We start from the raw sequence: 19,594 nt of genomic DNA on the forward strand, positions 1-19,594 counted from the left end.
ATTTATTTCTTCGTCAGAGACACACAGAGGCAGAGACACAGGCAGAAGGAGAAGCAGGCTCCCTGCGGGGAACCCAATGCAGAACTCGATCCCCAGATCCGGGGATCACACCCTGAGCCAAAGGCAGATGCTCAACCACTGAGCCACCCAGGTGTCCCTCAGTATCTGTAACAGTTTTTTTTTTTTTTTTTTTTTAAGATTTTATTTATTCATGAGAGAGACAGAGAGAGAGAGAGAGAGGCAGAGATGCAGGCAGAGGGAGAAGCAGGCCCCATGCAGGGAGCCCGACGTGGGACTCGATCCTGGGTCTCCAGGATCAGGCCCTGGGCTGAAGGCGACGCTAAACCACTCAGCCACCCGGGCTGCCCAGTATCCAGTTTGATTGGAACACAGCCACACTTGCTTACGTATTGCCTGTGGCTGCTTCACACTGGAAAAGGTAGAGCAGAGTTATTCTGACAGAACTGTGTGGCCCAGAAGGCCTCAAATATTTAGTGTCTGGCCCTTTACAGAAAAAAAAACAACAAATTGTTGACCCTGACTTACACTAAAGAGCTGAAAGCCACTCTGCACCCTCCTTACCCTCATCGTAAAGACAAACCCACAGCTGTGACCACCACTAGAGGGCATACGGGGACCCCACCCGTAGTGCGTGATTAGGACAGTTGACCTTTCTGAGGACCCAGAGAGGACTTCTCATATAAGACCATTCAGACTCTACCATGTTACCTTCTTTCTTAACAGGAGGAGAGTGGCCTCGGAAGCAAAACTGAACCAATTCACCAAAACACCAAGAATTAAATAAATGGGATTTTAACTTAATCTGGAGTCAGGGATCTAGTTGAGAATTCTGTTGCATTCATTTTTACGGCAGTCTTAGATGATGTAGGTTTTCAGATCATTGCCGAATTGCCAGTCAGAAGTTTTATCACAAGCTCACCTTGTGATGAGACTGTGGGCACTTTTCATTTGTTTACATAATTCTAGTTGTAAGAGAATTCAGATTCTTTCCACAGTCACTTTTAAATACAGTAATAGTGTATTTCCCTCTTTGTGATTTAGGCAGATTACTGATGAACATTCAAAACTGAAGACTGGTAAAATTGCTTGTGTTTATAAAAGTTATTAGAACTAAATTCCACTGCAATATACACTGTCTTACAGATTCAAAAAAACACTGTCCTGCCTTGTCAACAGTGGAAATGCTCTATTTCATAAAGTAGCTTTCCCTCCCTGACCTTCTTTTTTTAGCCAAGATGGTATTCAGTGAACATTTAAATGAACAGAGGTGGCCTAGTCCCAAGAGTCAGCCAGAATTTAGGCTGAAAATATATTTTAGCAATCCAGTACCTCCCCCACTAAATTACTAAAGGACTTTTCCGAACACATACTGTAAATAGCAGATGCTTTAACAGACATAGAGCATTGATTATGCTCCATTTCCTAACATAAAGAACCCCAGCCATTGCACAAAAACCCATCTCTGAGGCCTCAAGCTCCTCAGTTTTTTCATTCTCTTCCTGCCTCATTTGACCTAATTATCAGCATTCTTTTTACCCATGCTGGATTTCCAAGGAGATGAGTTAACCATGCAAAGGGGTGAATTTCAACTATTCACAATAACGTATCTGGGTTTTTCCTATAAACACTTTTCTCCCAAGTTCATGCATATGCCTACCTACAAAGAAAATCAAATCAACAGTAAAAAAAATTCTGAATGTATTGCTTGTTTAGTATCTTTCTTTTAAAACTGATCAATCTGCAATCCAGTTTCATCTGCATTACTCACGAGAACCTTTTTACTGTGGCACATTTTCCAAGTTTGATAGAAAGATGTCAAGTGTTGTAGGATACAGAATTTCTTGCTTACAAGCACTGTACCAGCCTTTTAAAAAGTGAATTTATACAAGCATGGACATTAGCTTCAATAAACTTTTGTTTTGATATTCATATTTTTTAATATTTTCTGCACTTAGTGTTTTTAAGTGTCAGCCTATTTATACAAAGTCTTACACCTAAGGAAGGAACATTACAAAAAGCATCCCGAGAACATATATAAAAATAACACATTTTATTTGTTTTAAGGCTTCTTTACAGAGTGTCTTTTTACAGCTGTAGGAAACTACAAGTTTATAGGAGATTACTTTGAAGTCGGTTTTTTACTTTTGGGTGGTTTCCTTATCTTACTGGGGTTTGGAATCACTTTCTTTATTTTCAGGGGTTGTAACACTACAGCCTGCTGACCTTCCACAAGCTTCTTTTTATGTTTAGAGAGGTCTTCAAAGGAAGTTTCTAAAATCTCCTTGTCCTGGCTTTCCAGAGATTCAGTGTCTACATTTTCCCAGGCTTCTTTAGGCTGCCCATGCAGCCATGGTACATGTAAACTGGGTACTCGGGGAATTATGGCTTTTACCTCCTCAACAAAAGCCGTGGTGTCCTTTCTGAACCCCAAGGCCAGGACACATTTTAAGCCAATGACAGGTGCGAGTGTCTCACTGAGACGGGGAACCTGACAAGCAGGCACTGATCTGCTGGAGCTCAACTGAATCAGGTGGGAGGTGATGATGGCAGGCTTGGCTGACTTACACACGAGGACCAGCAGCAGCCCATTCCTTTCCAGAGCTCTGGTCACTTCATTAACACCGATGGCAAGCTGCCTCCTGACGAGCACAGGAGTCCACCCTGACCCTTGCTCATTATCTTCTGGTTGTTTCTCTTTCAGATCCTCGCTCTTATCAACTTCTGTGCTACATTTGTCTGGGCTTTGTTTTTTTAAAAACTGCTTTTTCTTTCTCTTCTTATCCTCAATCTTCTGAAGCCCAAGAGATTTAAATCTGTCTTGAAGTGTCTGTAATATGAAGTGCATGTCTTCTCTCTCTAGAGTAGTCCAGCAGATAGTATATGGGTTGTTTAACGATGTCTTTACAGTTAAAGGTCTTGTCTTCCGGATGGAACCCCGCCCCGGTGCTTGAGGAGCTGCAGCCATTTGGAAAATCTTTCACAGAGAAGCAAACAACAAAGTGAAATTCGTGTTACTAACAATGCATGTCAGAATATCTTGTTTGTACTTTCTCTGATTCTTGGTAGACAATAGCAAGCCTGATTATATAGAACCAATTATGTGACCACACTGAACCTCTTTTAAGATTAAGGAATTTATTTTCCCCATTTTTTCACGACTTGGTCTTTATTCATATACAGGCAATATATAAGTGTTTTGCATTACTGCAGTCACCGTGAAATTCTATTTCATTTATTAAAAATGTTCCATGTTTCTACTTGTTCACGATTCTGTTTTTAATGACTGTGTGGTATTAATCTTACAAATTTGTTACCATTTGCTAAGTTGGTCTCCAGTTAGGCTTCCACCCTACAAACACTCCCCAAGCACCTCCAGTATGCATTCAGTATTCTAGTCACTGGGGTTCGGCAGTGAAGAAGTCCACCTGCACAGAGCTCACGATCTAAGGGCCCAGGGTCCGGAAACCTCTGCCATTCATATATAACCAGGTGTGGCTTTTAAGAAACAAATAGTGATAACATTATGATTAAAAATCCAAATGATACTTTAATTCTATGCCTTTTTGCAAGTCTCCCTCCATCCCTGGGCCCTAAGCTTCTTCCTTAAGCATCTCATACATACACAGGTATAGATCCCCCCCCCCTTTTTAAAAATATTTTAGTCATTTTATTCATGAGACACAAAAGAGAGAAGCAGAGACAGAGGCAGAGGTAGAAGCAGGCTTCCTGCAAGGAGCCCAGTGCAGGACCCCAGGATCACCACCTGAGCTGAAAGCAGATAGATGTTCAACCACTGAGCCACTCAGGTGCCCCACAGATTCCCTCTTCTTAACAGTTACTCCTAGCTGACTGCTTCTCCAGCTGGCAACTTGATGAAAAGTAGGGAAACTTTGTAATGAAAGTTAATATTAGTCCATTAAAACTAAGAAGGATCCTTCTTGGGAAAATGTTAAAAACCATTGATCAAGGGACCGTATCCTGGCTGTTCTTCCCAGGGCAAGTGCAATTCTCTTCCCTCAGTTTTATTCTTCCCTTCTTCCTGGTGCTCAGCTAAGAACCACAGTGACCTCTGTGGCAAAACAGAAGGAAGTTACACGCCAGGCCCCTAGAAGTCTAGGGCTGTCCCTATTTTCAGATAACCAGCTTTTCTCCCTGCAGGGAGGAGGTATGACCCTCATTCCAGGTCATTTATCCTACTGGGGCCCACCTTCCCCAAAATGCCACATGCACAATCAAGGATTAAGGTCTCCAATTAAACTTCCACTCACCAGGCTGGCTACTGATGGTGAAGAGCAGCTGTCTTTGGGGAATGTGTCAGAACTTGGGGGGGAGTGTGTAAGAATTTAGAAGGCATTTTTTCCATGTATGATTGTGATTCTCACAAAATTCCTATAGAATCAGCCAACCTGTGGGTGAAGGAACAGCCTCGGGTTAAATGCTTTGCCCAAAGTCACAACTGATTTTCCAAACACAAAGTTTATGCTCTTTCCATCCTGGCTGCACCTCAAAAGTAACCTGTTGCCTTTTAAAAACATACAGGTGGTTGGTCCTTATCCTGGACGTACTGAACTGGAATCCCTGGGAATAGGACCAGGGTACCTGTATTTGTCAAAGCTGCCCAGATGACTCTGATCCAGAACAGGGTTAGAATAGCTGGGATAGGACAGGCTGGCCCTTGACACCGGACAGGCCTCCTGAGAAATGAAAAATGGCCTCCTGACTGCCACTGGTCTCCACTGCTCCTCCTAAGTCCTCTTGTAACAGAAATCCAAACTTCAGCTCCTCCAGGGAGTGTCGGACCTTGTTCAGGACCTTGATGCCAGAGCCTCAGTACCTGCTGTGCAAGCTGCTTCCTTCATACCAGCCCCTCTGCACAGCCATCCTCACTGACACCTCCCCCCTCATTTTCTCCATGTTCCCCCCAAGCACAGAGGGAGTCAGGAAGCAGACCAGCTAAATCCAGTCAGGATTGGTAGAGGCTGGCATCAGGTTGAAGGTCAGGAAGACGAGCAAGACAAATATGACTGAACAGAGCTCTTGCCAAACTGCAAGTCAGCTCATGTGCCTCAGCATCCAAGCAGCATGATGCTGAAATCCTTAAGTAATACTTATACTTGTGTGCTCTGGAGAGACAGCAAGTGAGGCATGAACTCCTGTTCTCAGAATCTAGCGGGAGAGACGAGAGCCAAGTAGTTCAGATAGAACAGAACCTTCCACCAGATAATCCAAGAGCAAAATACTGATTGATGAGAAGGGATGGTTTTAGAGCAGAAAAACATGAAGGCCTTGCTGAGGTGCCTTTTGGGCTATGTCTTGGAGGCACTCACCACCTATGGGATCAAGTGCAAACCCTTTACAGTGACCTACAAACCCCACACACACTGACTCTCACCTCCCACCAGCCTCTTCCACCATTACACCCACTTACTGCTTATTGAGGCCACCAATTTCTACCCTCCCCATCTTTTTAATTTTTATTTATTTGTTCATGAGAGATGGGAGAGAGAGAGGCAGAGACATGGGCAGAGGGAGAAGCAGGCTCCATGCAGGGAGCCCGACATGGGGCTTGATCCCAGGTCTCCAGGATCACGCCCTGGGCTAAAGGCAGGCGCTAAACCACTGAGCCACCAGGGCTGCGCCCCCCCTCCATCTTCGTACATATTATTCCCTCTGCCTGGAATACTGTTCCCACCTTCGGCCCCACAACCACCTTTCTTCTTCAGCAAGTATTTCTGGATTATCCACAATGTACCAAACCATAAAGTATTAGCGTAAAAACAGTTACTGGCCTCAACAGAACTTAGAATCCATGAAAACAACAAATGAGCAGGTAATAGTACAAGAAGATGTGCACATTCAAGTCTGGGAATTCTAAGGATACTAAGGAAACAGCAGAAGCATGAATTAGCTGAAGGGGAGAGAAAAGATGTCCTGGAGAAAGTGACCTTTCAACCCTGCATCTGAAGAGTGCCAGCCAAAGGGGGCATGAAGCAGAAAGAGTACCCCAGGCAACAACATTAACGAAATGAAGGAAGTTCACGCCGCTGGGGAAGAGATGCTAGAGATGCTGAGGTATCAGGAAAGGGAGGCGAGGACCAGAGGGTGAAGGTCCCGCAAACCGCATAATAATGGAAAGCAACTGCAACGTTTGAGACACAAGAGCGAGCGTGATTTGAAAGGCCCTGCAAAACCATCCTTGCGGAAGCCCGGGGCCACTCCTTTGCCAGAAGTGGAAGGAGGAGCAAAGAGGTTCCCAGGGTAGGCTCGATGGTGGCCTGCACCAGAGTGACCGCAGAGGGAACAACGGGACAAAATTACATGCAGTTGGAAGAGTTAACTGGTGGAACCTACCCGGCTTGGAGCTATCAATAGGAAGTAAAGGACTCAGAGATGCCTTCCAGGGGATCCCCGGGTGGCTCAGCGGTTTAGCACCGCGTGATCCTGGGGTCCCGGGATCGAGTCCCACGTCGGGCTCCCTGCGTGGAGCCTGCTTCTCCCTCTGCCTGTGTCTCTGCCTCTCTCTCTCTCTCTCTCTCTGTCATGAATAAATAAACAAAATAAGAAAGAAGAAAAGAAAAAAAGAAAAGAAAAGAAAGAAAAAAGAAAAGCCTTCCGGAGGGGGTTGGGCGGCAGCCCCAGGGCCCGCAGGCTGCGTTCCTGCCCCCGAGCTCCTCCCTCCCCGGGCCTGCCGCCCGCCTGTACCGCCGCATCCTTCACCATTTCGCCCGCACACCGCAGTCCTACAGGGATCCGCCCGCACTTGTAGGCCTGGGGCACTGAGGGGCCGGGGGGCGAGGGGGGCTTTATCTCGCCGGTTCCCGCGCCCTAAGATGCTCAACCCCAGGCAGAGACAGGAGAGGAAACCCAGGCCCGGAGGCGGAACGTAGCCCCCGTCGCGCTGGGGCTGCCTGGCCGGACGGACAGGTCTCCCGGAGAAGACCTGGGGACCTCGCGTGTCCCCCCGGCGCCCGCGTCCCGAGCCGGACCCCACCCGGGGCGCGCCCCTCCCGCCCCCGCGCCCCGCGCCCCGCTCCCACTCACGACCGCACCCCCGCCGTCTGCACGTGCGCCGCGCGTGCGCAGAGCCCCCGCCTCTCCGGCCCCGCCCCCCATGCTCAGACCGCTTCGCATCTCACCGTCCCCCTTGTCACTCACGGTGGGGAGAGTCGGCCCACAGCGTCCAAGGCCCGAGCCACAAAAGCCCGGAGTCCGGGATCGCGGGCCGGGAGGCTCAGGGCTGCGCCCCACCGCGGCAGCGCGCAGGCGCAGGGAGACCTCACTGCGAGCCTCGCGAGACTTCACGGTTGTCGTGGTAACGCGTCGCTCTCGGTCTCGGTGGCTGGTGTGAGGGCTCGTCGGTCGTCCCCCGAAGCTGTTTGTCACATCTGCCGCCCTCTCGCTTCTAATCCAGTCTCTACCTCTCTGCTCCCGGGAGCCTTGGCTCGCTCGCCCTCTTCTCGCTTTTCGGTATTTGGCTTGCCCGAGGGGAACGCAAAGCCCCAGGCCGTGCCCCAGCGTCCCCCGGCCTCCGTCGACTCCCCGGCACCGGGGAGGTCAAGATGCAGCGGGGATGAGGGGTGGTCTGGGATAAAAACGCGCTTACAGGCAACCGTGCAGGCGATCTTGCCCCCCACCCCCGCCCCTCCCGAAACAGGCACGGGAAGGCTGCTTTGGAGTGTGCGACAGCAGCTCCGAAAACTCCCCCAAGTATCTGCTGTAGCTGCTCCGGCCAGTGAAAACTGACGGTAGGAACGGGGTCGCTGGGAGGTCCTGGACGACTGCGAAACGGCTGGAGGACGTTTGCAAGGTCAGGCATCGGAGCGTGTCGATCCACCCGGGGCCGGGAGGGCGCTTGGAAGAAAGTAGGTTGCTTCTGACCTGAAGAGCCTCCTCCCTCCCTCGCCACCCCCTTCCTTTCCCTTTCCAGCCTAACTTAGCTCCCCACCCCCACCCCCACTTACTTTTCCTCTCCCTGTCTTTCTCAAAACTTGTCCTTTCTCAACCTCTTCTAGGCTCGTTTTGATTTTCCATTTCTTTTTTTAAATTATTTTTATTTATTTATTCATGAGACACACACACAGAGAGGCAGAGACATAGGCAGAGGGAGAAGCAGGCTCCATGCAGGGAGCCCGACGTGGGATCCGATCCCGGGTCTCCAGGATCGCGCCCTGAGCTGAAGGCAGGCGCCTAAACCGCTGAGCCACCCAGGGCTGCCCTTGAATTTACATTTCTTAATCTGTTTCCTAACATTCTGGGTTTTTAGCACCGACGTAGCACCTAACTGGCCGTAAAGTAAGCAAAACAAAAAGCCCGTGTTCCTTTTGGTTCCGAGATTGTTGCAGGTTACCCATGTGATTTCTAAAAAATATATTTATTTATTTGAGAGATAGGGAGAGCACGAGCAGGGGTAGGGGGTGAGGACAGAGGGAGAAGCAGACTCCCCAGCAGCTGCCACGAAGCTGAATGGGGCTCCATGCCAGGACCTTGAGATCCTGACCTGAGCCAAAAGCAGATGCTTAACCAGCTAGGCCACCCTGGAGCCCCCAGTGTGACCTTTAAAAAAAAAAAAATCCACTGGGTGTTATGCTATATGTTGGCAAATTGAACTCCAATAAAAAAATAATAGTAAAATTAAATAAATAAAAAAATTTTTAAATCACAATCAAAAAGACTAAAAAGAATGAAGTTATAAGAATTTGAGTGTAACCACAGGCTTTTGTTTTGTAAAATGAACCTTACTGGTTCCTTATGATGAACTGCAAACATCAATTTTAAAAGTCTTCCGTCTAGGGTCTAAGCTGTCAGGGAAGTGGGGACACACATATCTAGTTGAAATGCTAGAGGAATGGGAAGGAACCGTGCCTAAGTTTTCGTCCCCCTAAGGTTCCAGAGTGCCGAGTTAGAGGTAGAGCATCCCCTCGGCTTACAGTCACTCTATGATGACTGCTACATCCCACAGGCTGTGGAGCCAGTTTGCCTACTTGAAATCCTCACTTCAGCTCTGACTAGGGTGAACCCCTAAAGCAAGCTGTGTAGTGAAGTGATAAAAATAGTACCTGTTGTGCTTCTTAGGAGAGATCATCTATGTAAGAAGATTAGTGCAGTCCCTGGCATGCAGAAAGCACTTAGTAACTCCATCCTGAATTAGAGTTAATAAAAATTAGGGGCACTTGGGTGGCTTAGTGATTGAGCATCTGCCTTCGGCTCAGGTCGTGACCCTGAGGTCCTGGGATCAAGTCCTGCCACCAGCTCCCTGCAGGAAGCCTGCTTCTCCCTCTGCCTGTGTCTCTGCCTCTCTCTCTGTGTCTCTCATAAATAAATAAATAAAATCATTTTTAAAAAATAATAAAAATTAACAGCCTCTGTGATTTTAGTGCTTGTGTTTTATTTTGAGAATACTAATACAATTTCCGCAAGAATTTTGCTAAAATGAGTAACTACATTGTCAAAGGTGATTTCTCCCATTTAGATCACACAGACATTATAAGAAAAATGTGAAGACTCTTCCCACGACCCAGTGACTCAAAAATATTCTCTTTCAGCGTTCCCTTCTAATTTGTTTCACATTTACTCATGTGTTTATATTGTGAAATAATACCACCAGTTAAATTTTGTGTTCTGATTTCCTTCTCATATAGCATTTTTGTATTTTTCTCATATAGTCTTCAAGTTATCAGATTAACTCTTATATATGTGGTGTATGTACATATGTGCATATAAATATAATGTTTAATGACAGCTGTTATTTTACTGTAAACCTCACTTTGGGTTTTGAATAATAAAGCTTTCTTTTTATATTAATTCTAGAATTGGACTGCTGTTAGATTTATATGCCTGTCATGATGTAAGAGTGGTTTAAAGGACTTGGTGATAAGTCATGTCATTAGAGGCAATGTATGTGTGAGGCTTTTCAAGCAGTGAAGCGACCTCTAAGCAAACAGCATGGTGGCAGTGCCACGCGTCTGTAGATAAAACCTGTAAGGAGAAAAAGAATCTAATTGGATTTAGACCACTTATCATACTTATAAGACAGTAAAAGCAAGACCAGCAGGATGTCAGTCCCCTGCATCCCTAGGCCCATAGGATAACATCCCTACTCCCAGAGATCAATAGCCATAGGTGTCATGAGTGATGGGTCACTCTGCATTGACAAACCAACTTTATACTTCAGCTGAGTAGTTTCATAGACTTATACAGAAGCCTGCAGCTGTAGCCTAAGGTGGTGAGGGATGGGGCAGGAAGGGGAGGAAAAGATGGAAATCATAAGTCCCGCTAAAACTAGAGAAATGGAAGAGAAACACCTTTGGGGGGGGTGTCTTCCACAAGATAGGGACCTAGGGGCGCCTAGGTGGCTCAGTTGGTTAAGTACCCAACTCTTGATTTCAGCTCAGGTCATGATCTCAGGATTGTGAGATTGAGCCCGGCTGCTTAAGATTCTCAGATTCTCTCTCTCCCACCAAAGGAAGGAAGGAAGGAAAGGAAGGAAGGAGAAAAGAAAAAATGATAGAGACCTTGCTCCAGGAAGAATCCCAGGCATTCCGCCAAGACTCAGACTGCAGTCAAGCCTTCCGTACATGGCTAGGTAGAGACAAGCAAGGCTGTCAGGGGCCTTGACAGAGAGCTGTTCTTCTATTAAAAAAGATTTGAAACTCCTGACATCAAATGCTCTCAAAGCTGTCTGAGATGTTTTCTTTTTTTTAAGTAGACTATTAGAGTTTTGTTTTATTTTTACAGACAGAAGCCTAGTGTGATGCTAGGCTTTAGATTTTCCATAGGTCCTAAAGAGCAACAGTAATTTTGGAAATGAAGTGTCTGGATATAAAATCAGCTGCAGGTAACTATTCAAAACATGCCATAGATAAACATAAACCTACAATTTTAGAATTATTTCAAGTACAGAAATTTACATCAACTAAATTATCACAGAATTCTTTCTGAAGCAATATGAGAACAAGTGATTGAGAAGCACTTGTAGAAAGTGCTTCTACACTTGTAGATAGTGTAGAAATGTGTACATATGTCTAAGTATGTATTAGGTGAAAAATATAAATAGCGTTTTACTTTGTTTACCAGTTTGTTTACTTTGCTTACTAGTTCTTATTGAGCATCTTGTATGTGTCAAGCAATATGCCAGATGCTGAATACGTAAGAATGTTTCCTTCCTTCCTTTTTTCAACAAATAACAGTATTTATTGAATTCTAAGTGTTAGGGATAAAGCAATGAACCAAAGTTCTAATAGAGGAGACAGACAATAAAAGAAAGTAAAATATATATTAGTTGATAAAAAGCATTGTGGGGAAAAAAAAAGATTCAGTGCAATCCCTATCAAAATCTCAATGGGTGTTTTTGTTGAGTTAGAAAAACCTATCCTAAAATTCATATTGGATTTCAAGGAACCCCTGAATAGCTAAAACAACCTGGGAAATGAACAAAATTGGAGGACTCACACATTTTTTTTTTGGACTCCTACTTTCTGATATTCAAAACATACTACAAAGCTACAGTAATCAAAACAGTGTGATATTGGCATGAAGACAGACCATGGAATAGACAGTCCAGAATTAAACTCTCAAATATATAACAATTAATTTTTGACAAGGGGGCCAAGACAATTTAATGGAGAAGGAGCTGTTTTCTCAACAAATGGTGCAGGGAAAACTGGATATCCACATGCATATGAGTGAAGTTGGATGCTTACCTATGCCCCATACAAAAATTAACACAAAGTAGGGCACCCGGGTGGCAGTCAGTGAAGCATCCAACTCTTAGTTTCAGCTCAAGTCATGATCTCAGGGTTGTGAGATTGAGCCCCACATTGGGCTCCATGCTCAGTGCAGAATCTGCTTGAGAGTCTCTCTCCCTCTCCCTCTGCCCCTCCCATTTATGCTCTCTCTCTCCAAAATAAATAAATAAATCTTTACAAAATTAACTCAAAGTGGATCAAAGATCTAAACTTAAGAGGTAAAACTACGAAACTCTTAAAACAGGGGAAAATCTTCATCACGTTGTATTTGGCAATGATAACCTGAATATGACAACAAAAGCATAGGTAGCAAAAGAAAAAAATAGATAAATAGGATCTTCACCAGAATTAAAACTTTTAGGGGTGCCTGGATGGCTCAGTCAGTTAAGCATCTGGCTCTTGATCTCAGCCCAAATCTTGATCCATTTCAGGGTGGTGAGTTCAAGCCTCATGTTGGGGCTCCATGTTGGGCATGGAGCCTACTTTAAAAAATTAATAAAATAAAATTCTTTGTCCATCGAAGGACACTATCAAGAGGGTGAGATGAAAAGCCACTGAATGGGAGAAGATTGCAAATCATATCTGATAAGAGATTCAGAATGTGTAAAAACTACAACTCAACAACAAAAAGCAAAAACTGAAAAATACAAAAATAAAAAAACAACCATGGGGCACCTAGCTGGATCAGTCCATAGAGCATGCAACTCTTGATCTCAGGATTGTGAGTTTGAGTCCTCCAAAAAACCAATTCAAAAATGGGCAAAGGACTCAAAAAGACATTTCTCCAAGGAAGATACACAAATGTCCAATAAGCGCATGAAAAGATGCTCCACATCCTTAATCATTAGGGAAACGCAAATCAAAACCATGATGAGATACCACTTCACATCCATGAGGATTGTTGTTTCGAAAGCAACAGATGGTTCAGTTGATTGAGTGTCCGACTCTTGATTCTGGCTCATGTGGTGATCCTAGGTGGTGTGAGATTGAGCCCCAGGTCAGGCTGTCTGCTCAGCAGGGAGTTTGCTTCTCTCCCACTTCCTTTCCCACAGCCCCCATGCTCGTGGGCATGCTCTCTCTCTCTCTCAAAATTTTTAAATCTTTAAAAAAAAAAATAAAACAATAACAAGTATCAGTGAGAGATACTGAGAAATCAGAACCCTCCTACGTTGCTGGTTAGAATGTGGAATGGTGCAGCTGCTGTGGAAAACAGTTTATCAATTCTTCTAAAAGTTAAAACAGAATTATGTTTGATATAACCCAGCAATTCCACTCCTACCCAAAAGAATTGAATGCAAGGACTCAACAGATACTCATATGCTAATATTCTTAGCTGCATTATCCACAACAGCCAAAAAGTAGAAACAATTTAGATGTCCATAATGAATAAGTAGATGTCATATTTACATACAATGGAATATTATTCAGCCATATAAAGGAATAAAGTACTGACATCTGCTACAACATAGGTGAACTTGAAAAACATTATGCTAAGTGAAACAAGCCAATCACAAAAGTACAAATATTATGCAATTACATTTTATTAAGTACATAGACTAGGTAAATTCATAGAGGCAGAAGGTAGAAGAGAAGTTAACAAGGCTGAAGGGAGAAGAGAAGATCTTTAATAGGTACCAGGTTTCTATTTAGGAGGATGAAAAAATTTTGGAAATAGTGGTGATGGTTACACAGCATTATGAATGTACTTAATGCCACTCAAAATACTATTTTTCGCTCATTTTTCTTTACTATTCCTTTTTTTCTTCTCATTTCCATTTTTTTCTCATTTCCCTTTCTAAACTTCTCACTTTTTAAATTTAGTTTGTTAGTCTTTGTTTTTATTAGTATGCTTGTCTGTCCTTGTGTTTAAAAAAATTTTTTTTTTAAATAAGTTCATAGGTGAACTCTGGAATTGATTTTTCTCTTGAGGTGATATGAGCCAACCTTCTCACCAGCTTCTCCCAATTTTAAGTTGATCCTGGGTTACCTTGACTCTAAGGTCAGCAGTAAGTCCAACATACTGCTGGGCCTCTCAGCCATCTCTGCTAAGGAGATCTGTATGGGAAGCCACCAGCATTCAAGACTGTCACCAAGGGTAAGTTGACCAAGCTTAGTAGATAGAACTCCTCCAAACTCCAGAGACTGTCCTGTGAAGTAAGAATCAGGAAGGCCTCGATCATCCCAAAACAATCACTTGAAGTGATCCAGACTGAGCAAACACTCTGCCTTTTCATGGAGTACTCTAGTGAAAGAGAGGTGTTTGCATTCCTAGTGGCTCATGGAGCTCTCCAAGAAAAAAGGCCGCAGACAAATTCTGTCACAGAAAATCTGTGGGTACAGTCCCTAGAAGTGCATTGTTCATAGAGTTAAAGGCAGGACACCTGCTCTCAGATACTGACATGATAATCAAGTTTAAGACTTGGCTCCAGTAACATTCACCTTTGGCAACAGCTGGGTACCTCCTTTGGCAGCCCCCACCCCCTTCCCTCAACTTATGCTGCCCTGAAACTCCTCCAAGGCCAAGATGGACCCAAAGTGGAGATGTGGAATCTGAGGGTCATCCTGGAGTCACTGGTCAGTGGACCCCTGCCTTCAAGGAGCTGCAGGGGTGGGTACTCCGTGAAATACACCATGTCCTCTCTTATATGTCCAGGGAGTGTGAAAAACTGCTCAAGACATTTCTCCTTCTCAGTCCCTACAAGAGAGCACTTCATAGCTCACCCATGGGTGCATACAGGTCATGGAGAAGAACTAACGCCTTATGTGGAACCACTCCTTGACTACAAGGAAGGCTGGCTGAGTTGACGGTGTCTGTGTGTCACACAGGGAAGAGATCCAGGACTCGCCGATGGGGCATAGGTGCAGAGTGGTGGCCACCTACCTGCTCCTGAGTTACAAGAGGGCCATCGTGGCCCTGAAACCCCAGGCTTCAGCTGATGTAGCCAACAGCAGCACGCTGTCCTCACCTTATCAGGTACTGTGTGGAGTCTCTGCTAACACAGCAGGGAGTATCAGGGAGCTGGCTGTTCCCACCTCTAATTCCTATTGGAAGAGCACTCTACGAAGCAACACAGAACAGAAGCCACCTGAGGATGACCAGCTGTCAGGGTAGAAGGTCCCCCAGTCCCCGACCTGGAGAGGAAGAGACCACCTCACCTTCAGAAGCAGTGGCCTCTCCACCAGCACAAATCAACTCATGAATTCCCTGCTCTTGGAGTAACCCAGGCTTGGCCAGGCCTCCACGCAGAAGGGCAAAGACAGCCTAACCCTGCCAGGGTCCAGTGCTGTCTTCCACACCCCCCACCGCACCCCAATACCCTAACAAGGCCTCACCTGCACAAGGGATCTGAGTGGCACTGCCCAACCAGGCCTCAGGGCTGCGCCCCCTAGAGGGGGCCTGTGAGGTGCCCCAGCCCAGCACAGACTCCTATGTACTGTGTCCCTCTGGCTGCTTCTTCCACCCACACATGAGGAGCAGTGACAAAGCCACAGAAGGAACCAAATCTCCCTCCACCACCTTGGCTTGTGCCCAAAGGAAACTCCCATCTTCCTGGGCAACGTCCCACAGATAAGCCACCCCAGCTCCTCCCTCTGACAAGCAGCCAGGGCCTCCAGGGGTCCACTGGGAACTTCCTCAGCAGGTTCAGTTTCAAGTTTATACTGAAACATCTGTGTTTCAGGTTCACCACAGGAACCCCAGAGCAGATGCAGATAGGACACACTCAAACCTCACAGAGGGGAGCAGGAAACAGCTATAAAGAAAAAATGTGGGGAGGCCAACCCTGATCCTTACACTTGACAAGGAGTATTAAAAGCATGAACTTCAGGGAGCCCAGTGAGAAGATGCAGGAGACCTGCCGGGGGCTGCAAGGAACCAGTGGCCAGTACGGGCTGAGCAAGGAATTTGCACTGCTGTGTGTGCAAGGGCATGTGAGCCAAGAGGATTTTGCGCCTCAGATGGAGGGGTCCAAATGGTCACAGCCGTCTCTCAACCGAGTTCCATTTAAGTGGAAAGCAGCACCTCTGCAGCATTCAAAAGCATTGCCGCCAAAATCACGGCAGCTTAACCTCTGAAAGGCTGCCAGGAGCCTCCAGGGAGACAAGAGGACGAGAGGCCACCATCCCCCTAACCTGGGCAAGACTGCAGAAGCTCCACAGCCCGGTGTGTGCTGCGGCCACCAAGGTTCTGCAGCACCTGGCCCAGGTTCTGGCATGTTCGTGCAGGAGGGTGGATGATGTTTCCAGAGGCAGTTTCGCAGCATATCAGAGCCCTTAACAGGTTTTGGGGGGAAATCTCATGAGTGACTTTCACTGAGGGCTTCACTAGCATTGGAGCTACCTCTAATGCCAAAGATAGTTTGGAGTTTATGGTAAGAAAGCAGGGTGCCACTGACGTGTGCACGCTCAATGTGGCCCGTGTTGTAGGACACTCATCCTGACTATTGGATAATGGGTGGGGTAAGCAGTCAGGCTTCCCTTGGAAGCCTCAGGAGTTGGAAGTGAAGGAGGCAGCAAGAGGAAGATCAGCTTGAGTGTCACTGGCTGCTGTGCAGGGCCTCCTCTCATTTGTGATTTTCTCCATTCTACACAACTTATTCTGGAATACAGACACAGCAGGATGCTTTCCCAGCTTGTTTTATGTACTGCCATGATGCTGATACAGAAAAAAAAAAAAAAAAAAAAGTCTGAGGAAGGAAAGTAAGTTACAAAATAAACAGGGATTAAAAAAAAAAAAAAAAGCCTCTCAAAATATAGCCCACAGTCCAGTCATACATTTAAAAAGAGAGAAACATTTTATCAAGGTCAGGTTGAGCTTAATAAGGAATGCAAGGTTGGGGCATCCCTGGGTGGCTCAGCGGCTTAGCGCCTGCCTTTGGCCCAGGGCGGGATCCTGGAGTCCCAGGATCGAGTCCCACATCAGGCTCCCGGCATGGAGCCTGCTTCTCCTTCTGCCTGTGTCTCTGCCTCTCTCTCTCTCTCTCTCTCTCTCTCTCGTCTATCATAAATAAATAAATAAATCTTAAAAAAAGAAAAAAGGAATGCAAGGTTGGCTTAACTATTGAAAATCAATAAATGTAAGCCATTTCTTTAAAAGATTACAGGAGAGGGGCCTCTGGGTGGCTCAGTCAGTTAAGCATCTGGCTTTGGCTCAGGTTATGATCCCAGCGTCCTGAGATCAAGTCCCACCTCAGGCTCCCTGCTCAGTGGGGAGTCTGCTTCTCCCAATCCTCCCTGCTTATGTTCTCTCTCACTATCTCTGTCTCTCTCTCAAATGTATAAAACCTTTTAAAAAAAATGATCAAAGGAGAAACATACAATCATCCCAATAAATATGTTTTTAAAAAAGCTTTTTTAAAAAAAGATTTTATTTGTTCTTGAGAGACAGAGAGAGAATGAGAGAGAGAGAGAGAGAGAGAGGCAGAGACACAGGCAGAGGGAGAAGCAGGCTCCATGCAGGGATCCTGGGATGCCAGGATCATGCCCTGGGCTGACAGCAGGTGCTAAACCACTGAGCCACCCAGGCGTCCCTAAAAAAAATGTTTTTGATGAAATTCTACATCCATTCATGAAAACAGATTTTGCCATGCTACAAATAGGAAGAAACCTCCTTAACATACTAAACATCATATATATCCACTGAAATAAGCCAGCTGCAGTGAACATGTCACATTTTATGGGGAAACTCTGAAAGTAAATACTTTTAAGGAATCCTATGTTACTACTCCTATTCATTATTATACTCAGGTCCCTGATAGTGCAGAAAGGCAAGAAAAAGAAAGATCTGAGGGTTGGAAAGGACAAAATGAAACTATCGTTATTCATAGACTATTGTTTGCTAAATAGGGAACCCAAAATAATCTACTGAAAAATAATTAAAACTTAAAAAGGTTTATCAAAAAAAAATGTTTATCAAAGCTGCTGGATAGAGTCAATGTACAAAAATCAATTCCCTTTCTCTGTACCAGTTACAAAAGGATCAACAATGAAATTTTTAAAAACATTTCATCTATAACATAATCAAAACTTATATATTTACTTAGAAATAAATCCACATAGGTGGTTCATAGGTGGCTCAGCCAGTTAAGCATCCAACTCTTGATTTCAGTTCAGGTCATGATCTCAAGCTCATGAGATGGAACCCCATGTTGGCTCCATGCTCAGCGGGGTGTCTGCTCAAGATTCTCTCTCCTGAACCCCCACCACAGGCACACACTCTCTCAGATAAGTAAATCTTAAAAAAAAAAAAAAAAAGGAAAGAAATCCACATAAGATGCGCAAGATCTTCAATGGAGAAAATTAGAAAACTATCTGAAAACACTAAATAAGGAAACTAATTGGAAAAGAATGAGTTATGAATAGTGAAACTGCGTTACAAAGATATCACCCTCAAAAAAAAAAAAAAAGAAAAACAAAGATATCGCCCTCTCCACCCTCACTTGACTGATAGAGCTTTTCCATGCAATTCCAAGAAAAATTCAAGAATTTTCTTTTGTGTGGAACTTGACTCATGGATGTTAAAATTTATAGGGAAGAGCATAGTGCCAAAACAACCCTTAATGAGGATGAACAAAATAGATAGGATTTAATGATTAAGACAATGTGACATAGGTGCAAGGATAAACAAAGGGAGATCCCAAAAAAACTTATATAATTGCACCTCGTGTTTTCTGAAACCCATTCTAATCAGCAGCCCCCCTCCCCAACACACCCATTGCACATAAACTTCTCCCAAGGTCATTGGTGATCTTGAGGATGACCAAGATCCAGTCGGTAATTCTTAGCCTTCATTTAACCTGACCTGTTTTCTCACTTGGTATGCTTTCTGGACCCCACATTCTCTTGGTTTTTCTCTTACTCAATGACTTCTTTCTTCCCTGTCTTCACTCATTCTTCCTCTTCTTATCAAGCTCTTTAACATTGCAATTTCCCATGGCTTAGTCTTCAGCCCTCTTCTCTTTCTTCTTCTTTATACATTAAGTTTCCAGGGTTCTGTGTGCCTTTCATGAATAAATAAATAAAACCTTTAAAAAAAAGATTTATTTATTTGAGAGATAGCAAGCAAACAAGTGAGCGAGCATGTGGCAGAGCAAGACAAGGAGAAAGTTTTAAACAGACTCTACACTGAGCACAGGTGTGGGCTCAATCCCACGACCTGAGCTGAAACCAAGAGTTGGACACTTAACTGAATATGCCACCCAGGGCCCCCAAGAGTGATCTTTTTAAAAAGTAAGCCCTATCAAGTCAGATCTCGCTCAAAACTCTTCAATGGTTCTGTTTCACTCCCACTTAACCCCAAATGTCTTTGTGTAAGACTCTATACAATCTGATATCCACCTTCTATTCTCTGACCTCTTCTTCCTATTCTGCTTTGGTCATGCTGGCTCCTTGATGTTCCTCACTTCTGCTGGGGAAGTTCATTCCTTAGGGCCTTTGTAGAGGATGCTGCCTGTGGAAGGGAATCTCTTAAGGGTCTTCCTCATTAGCTCTTTCACAATCCTTCAAGCTTTTACTCAAATGTCATCTTCTCAGAGACCTACCCTGATTACCCTGTTTACCACTGCCAGTCACCTCTTCCATCTCACATACCCAAGACTTCCCATCTCTTTTGCTTTGCTCCTTTCTAAAAATAGTACTTATTACCTAACACCTTTATAAAAAGATTTTATTTATTTATTCATGAGAGACACGGAGAGAGGCAAAGACATAGGCAGAGGGAGACGCAGGCTCCCTTTGGGGAGCCAGATGCGGGACTTGATCCCAGGATCCCGGGATCATGCCCTGAGCCAAAGGCAGACGTTCAACCACTGAGCCACCCAGGTGCCCCTATG

At 44.9% G+C, this 19,594-nt stretch overlaps 1 protein-coding gene across 11 annotated transcripts; it reads right to left on the bottom strand.

Moving 5' to 3' along the window:
* Nucleotides 1–2,054: 2,054 nt before the first annotated feature.
* Nucleotides 2,055–7,294, bottom strand: RPP38 (ribonuclease P/MRP subunit p38). Of its 11 annotated transcripts, XM_038530030.1 has the most exons (5): nt 7,158–7,294; nt 6,373–6,552; nt 4,290–4,427; nt 3,392–3,516; nt 2,055–2,995 (listed from the first exon to the last, which is right to left on the bottom strand). In XM_038530030.1, the coding sequence occupies exon 5, from the start codon at nt 2,984–2,986 to the stop codon at nt 2,141–2,143; it is 846 nt and encodes a 281-aa protein (XP_038385958.1). In that variant the 5' UTR covers nt 2,987–2,995; nt 3,392–3,516; nt 4,290–4,427; nt 6,373–6,552; nt 7,158–7,294; the 3' UTR covers nt 2,055–2,140. The 11 variants fall into 11 exon arrangements, with proteins under 11 accessions (XP_038385958.1, XP_038385951.1, XP_038385953.1 ...); XM_038530023.1 differs by lacking the exon at nt 3,392–3,516 and having other exon boundaries at nt 7,158–7,293; XM_038530025.1 differs by lacking the exon at nt 3,392–3,516 and having other exon boundaries at nt 7,177–7,287.
* Nucleotides 7,295–19,594: the final 12,300 nt, after the last annotated feature.

This window comes from Canis lupus, chromosome 2 (assembly GCF_011100685.1).
Source record: "Canis lupus familiaris isolate Mischka breed German Shepherd chromosome 2, alternate assembly UU_Cfam_GSD_1.0, whole genome shotgun sequence".
Taxonomy (NCBI): Eukaryota; Metazoa; Chordata; class Mammalia; order Carnivora; family Canidae; genus Canis; species Canis lupus.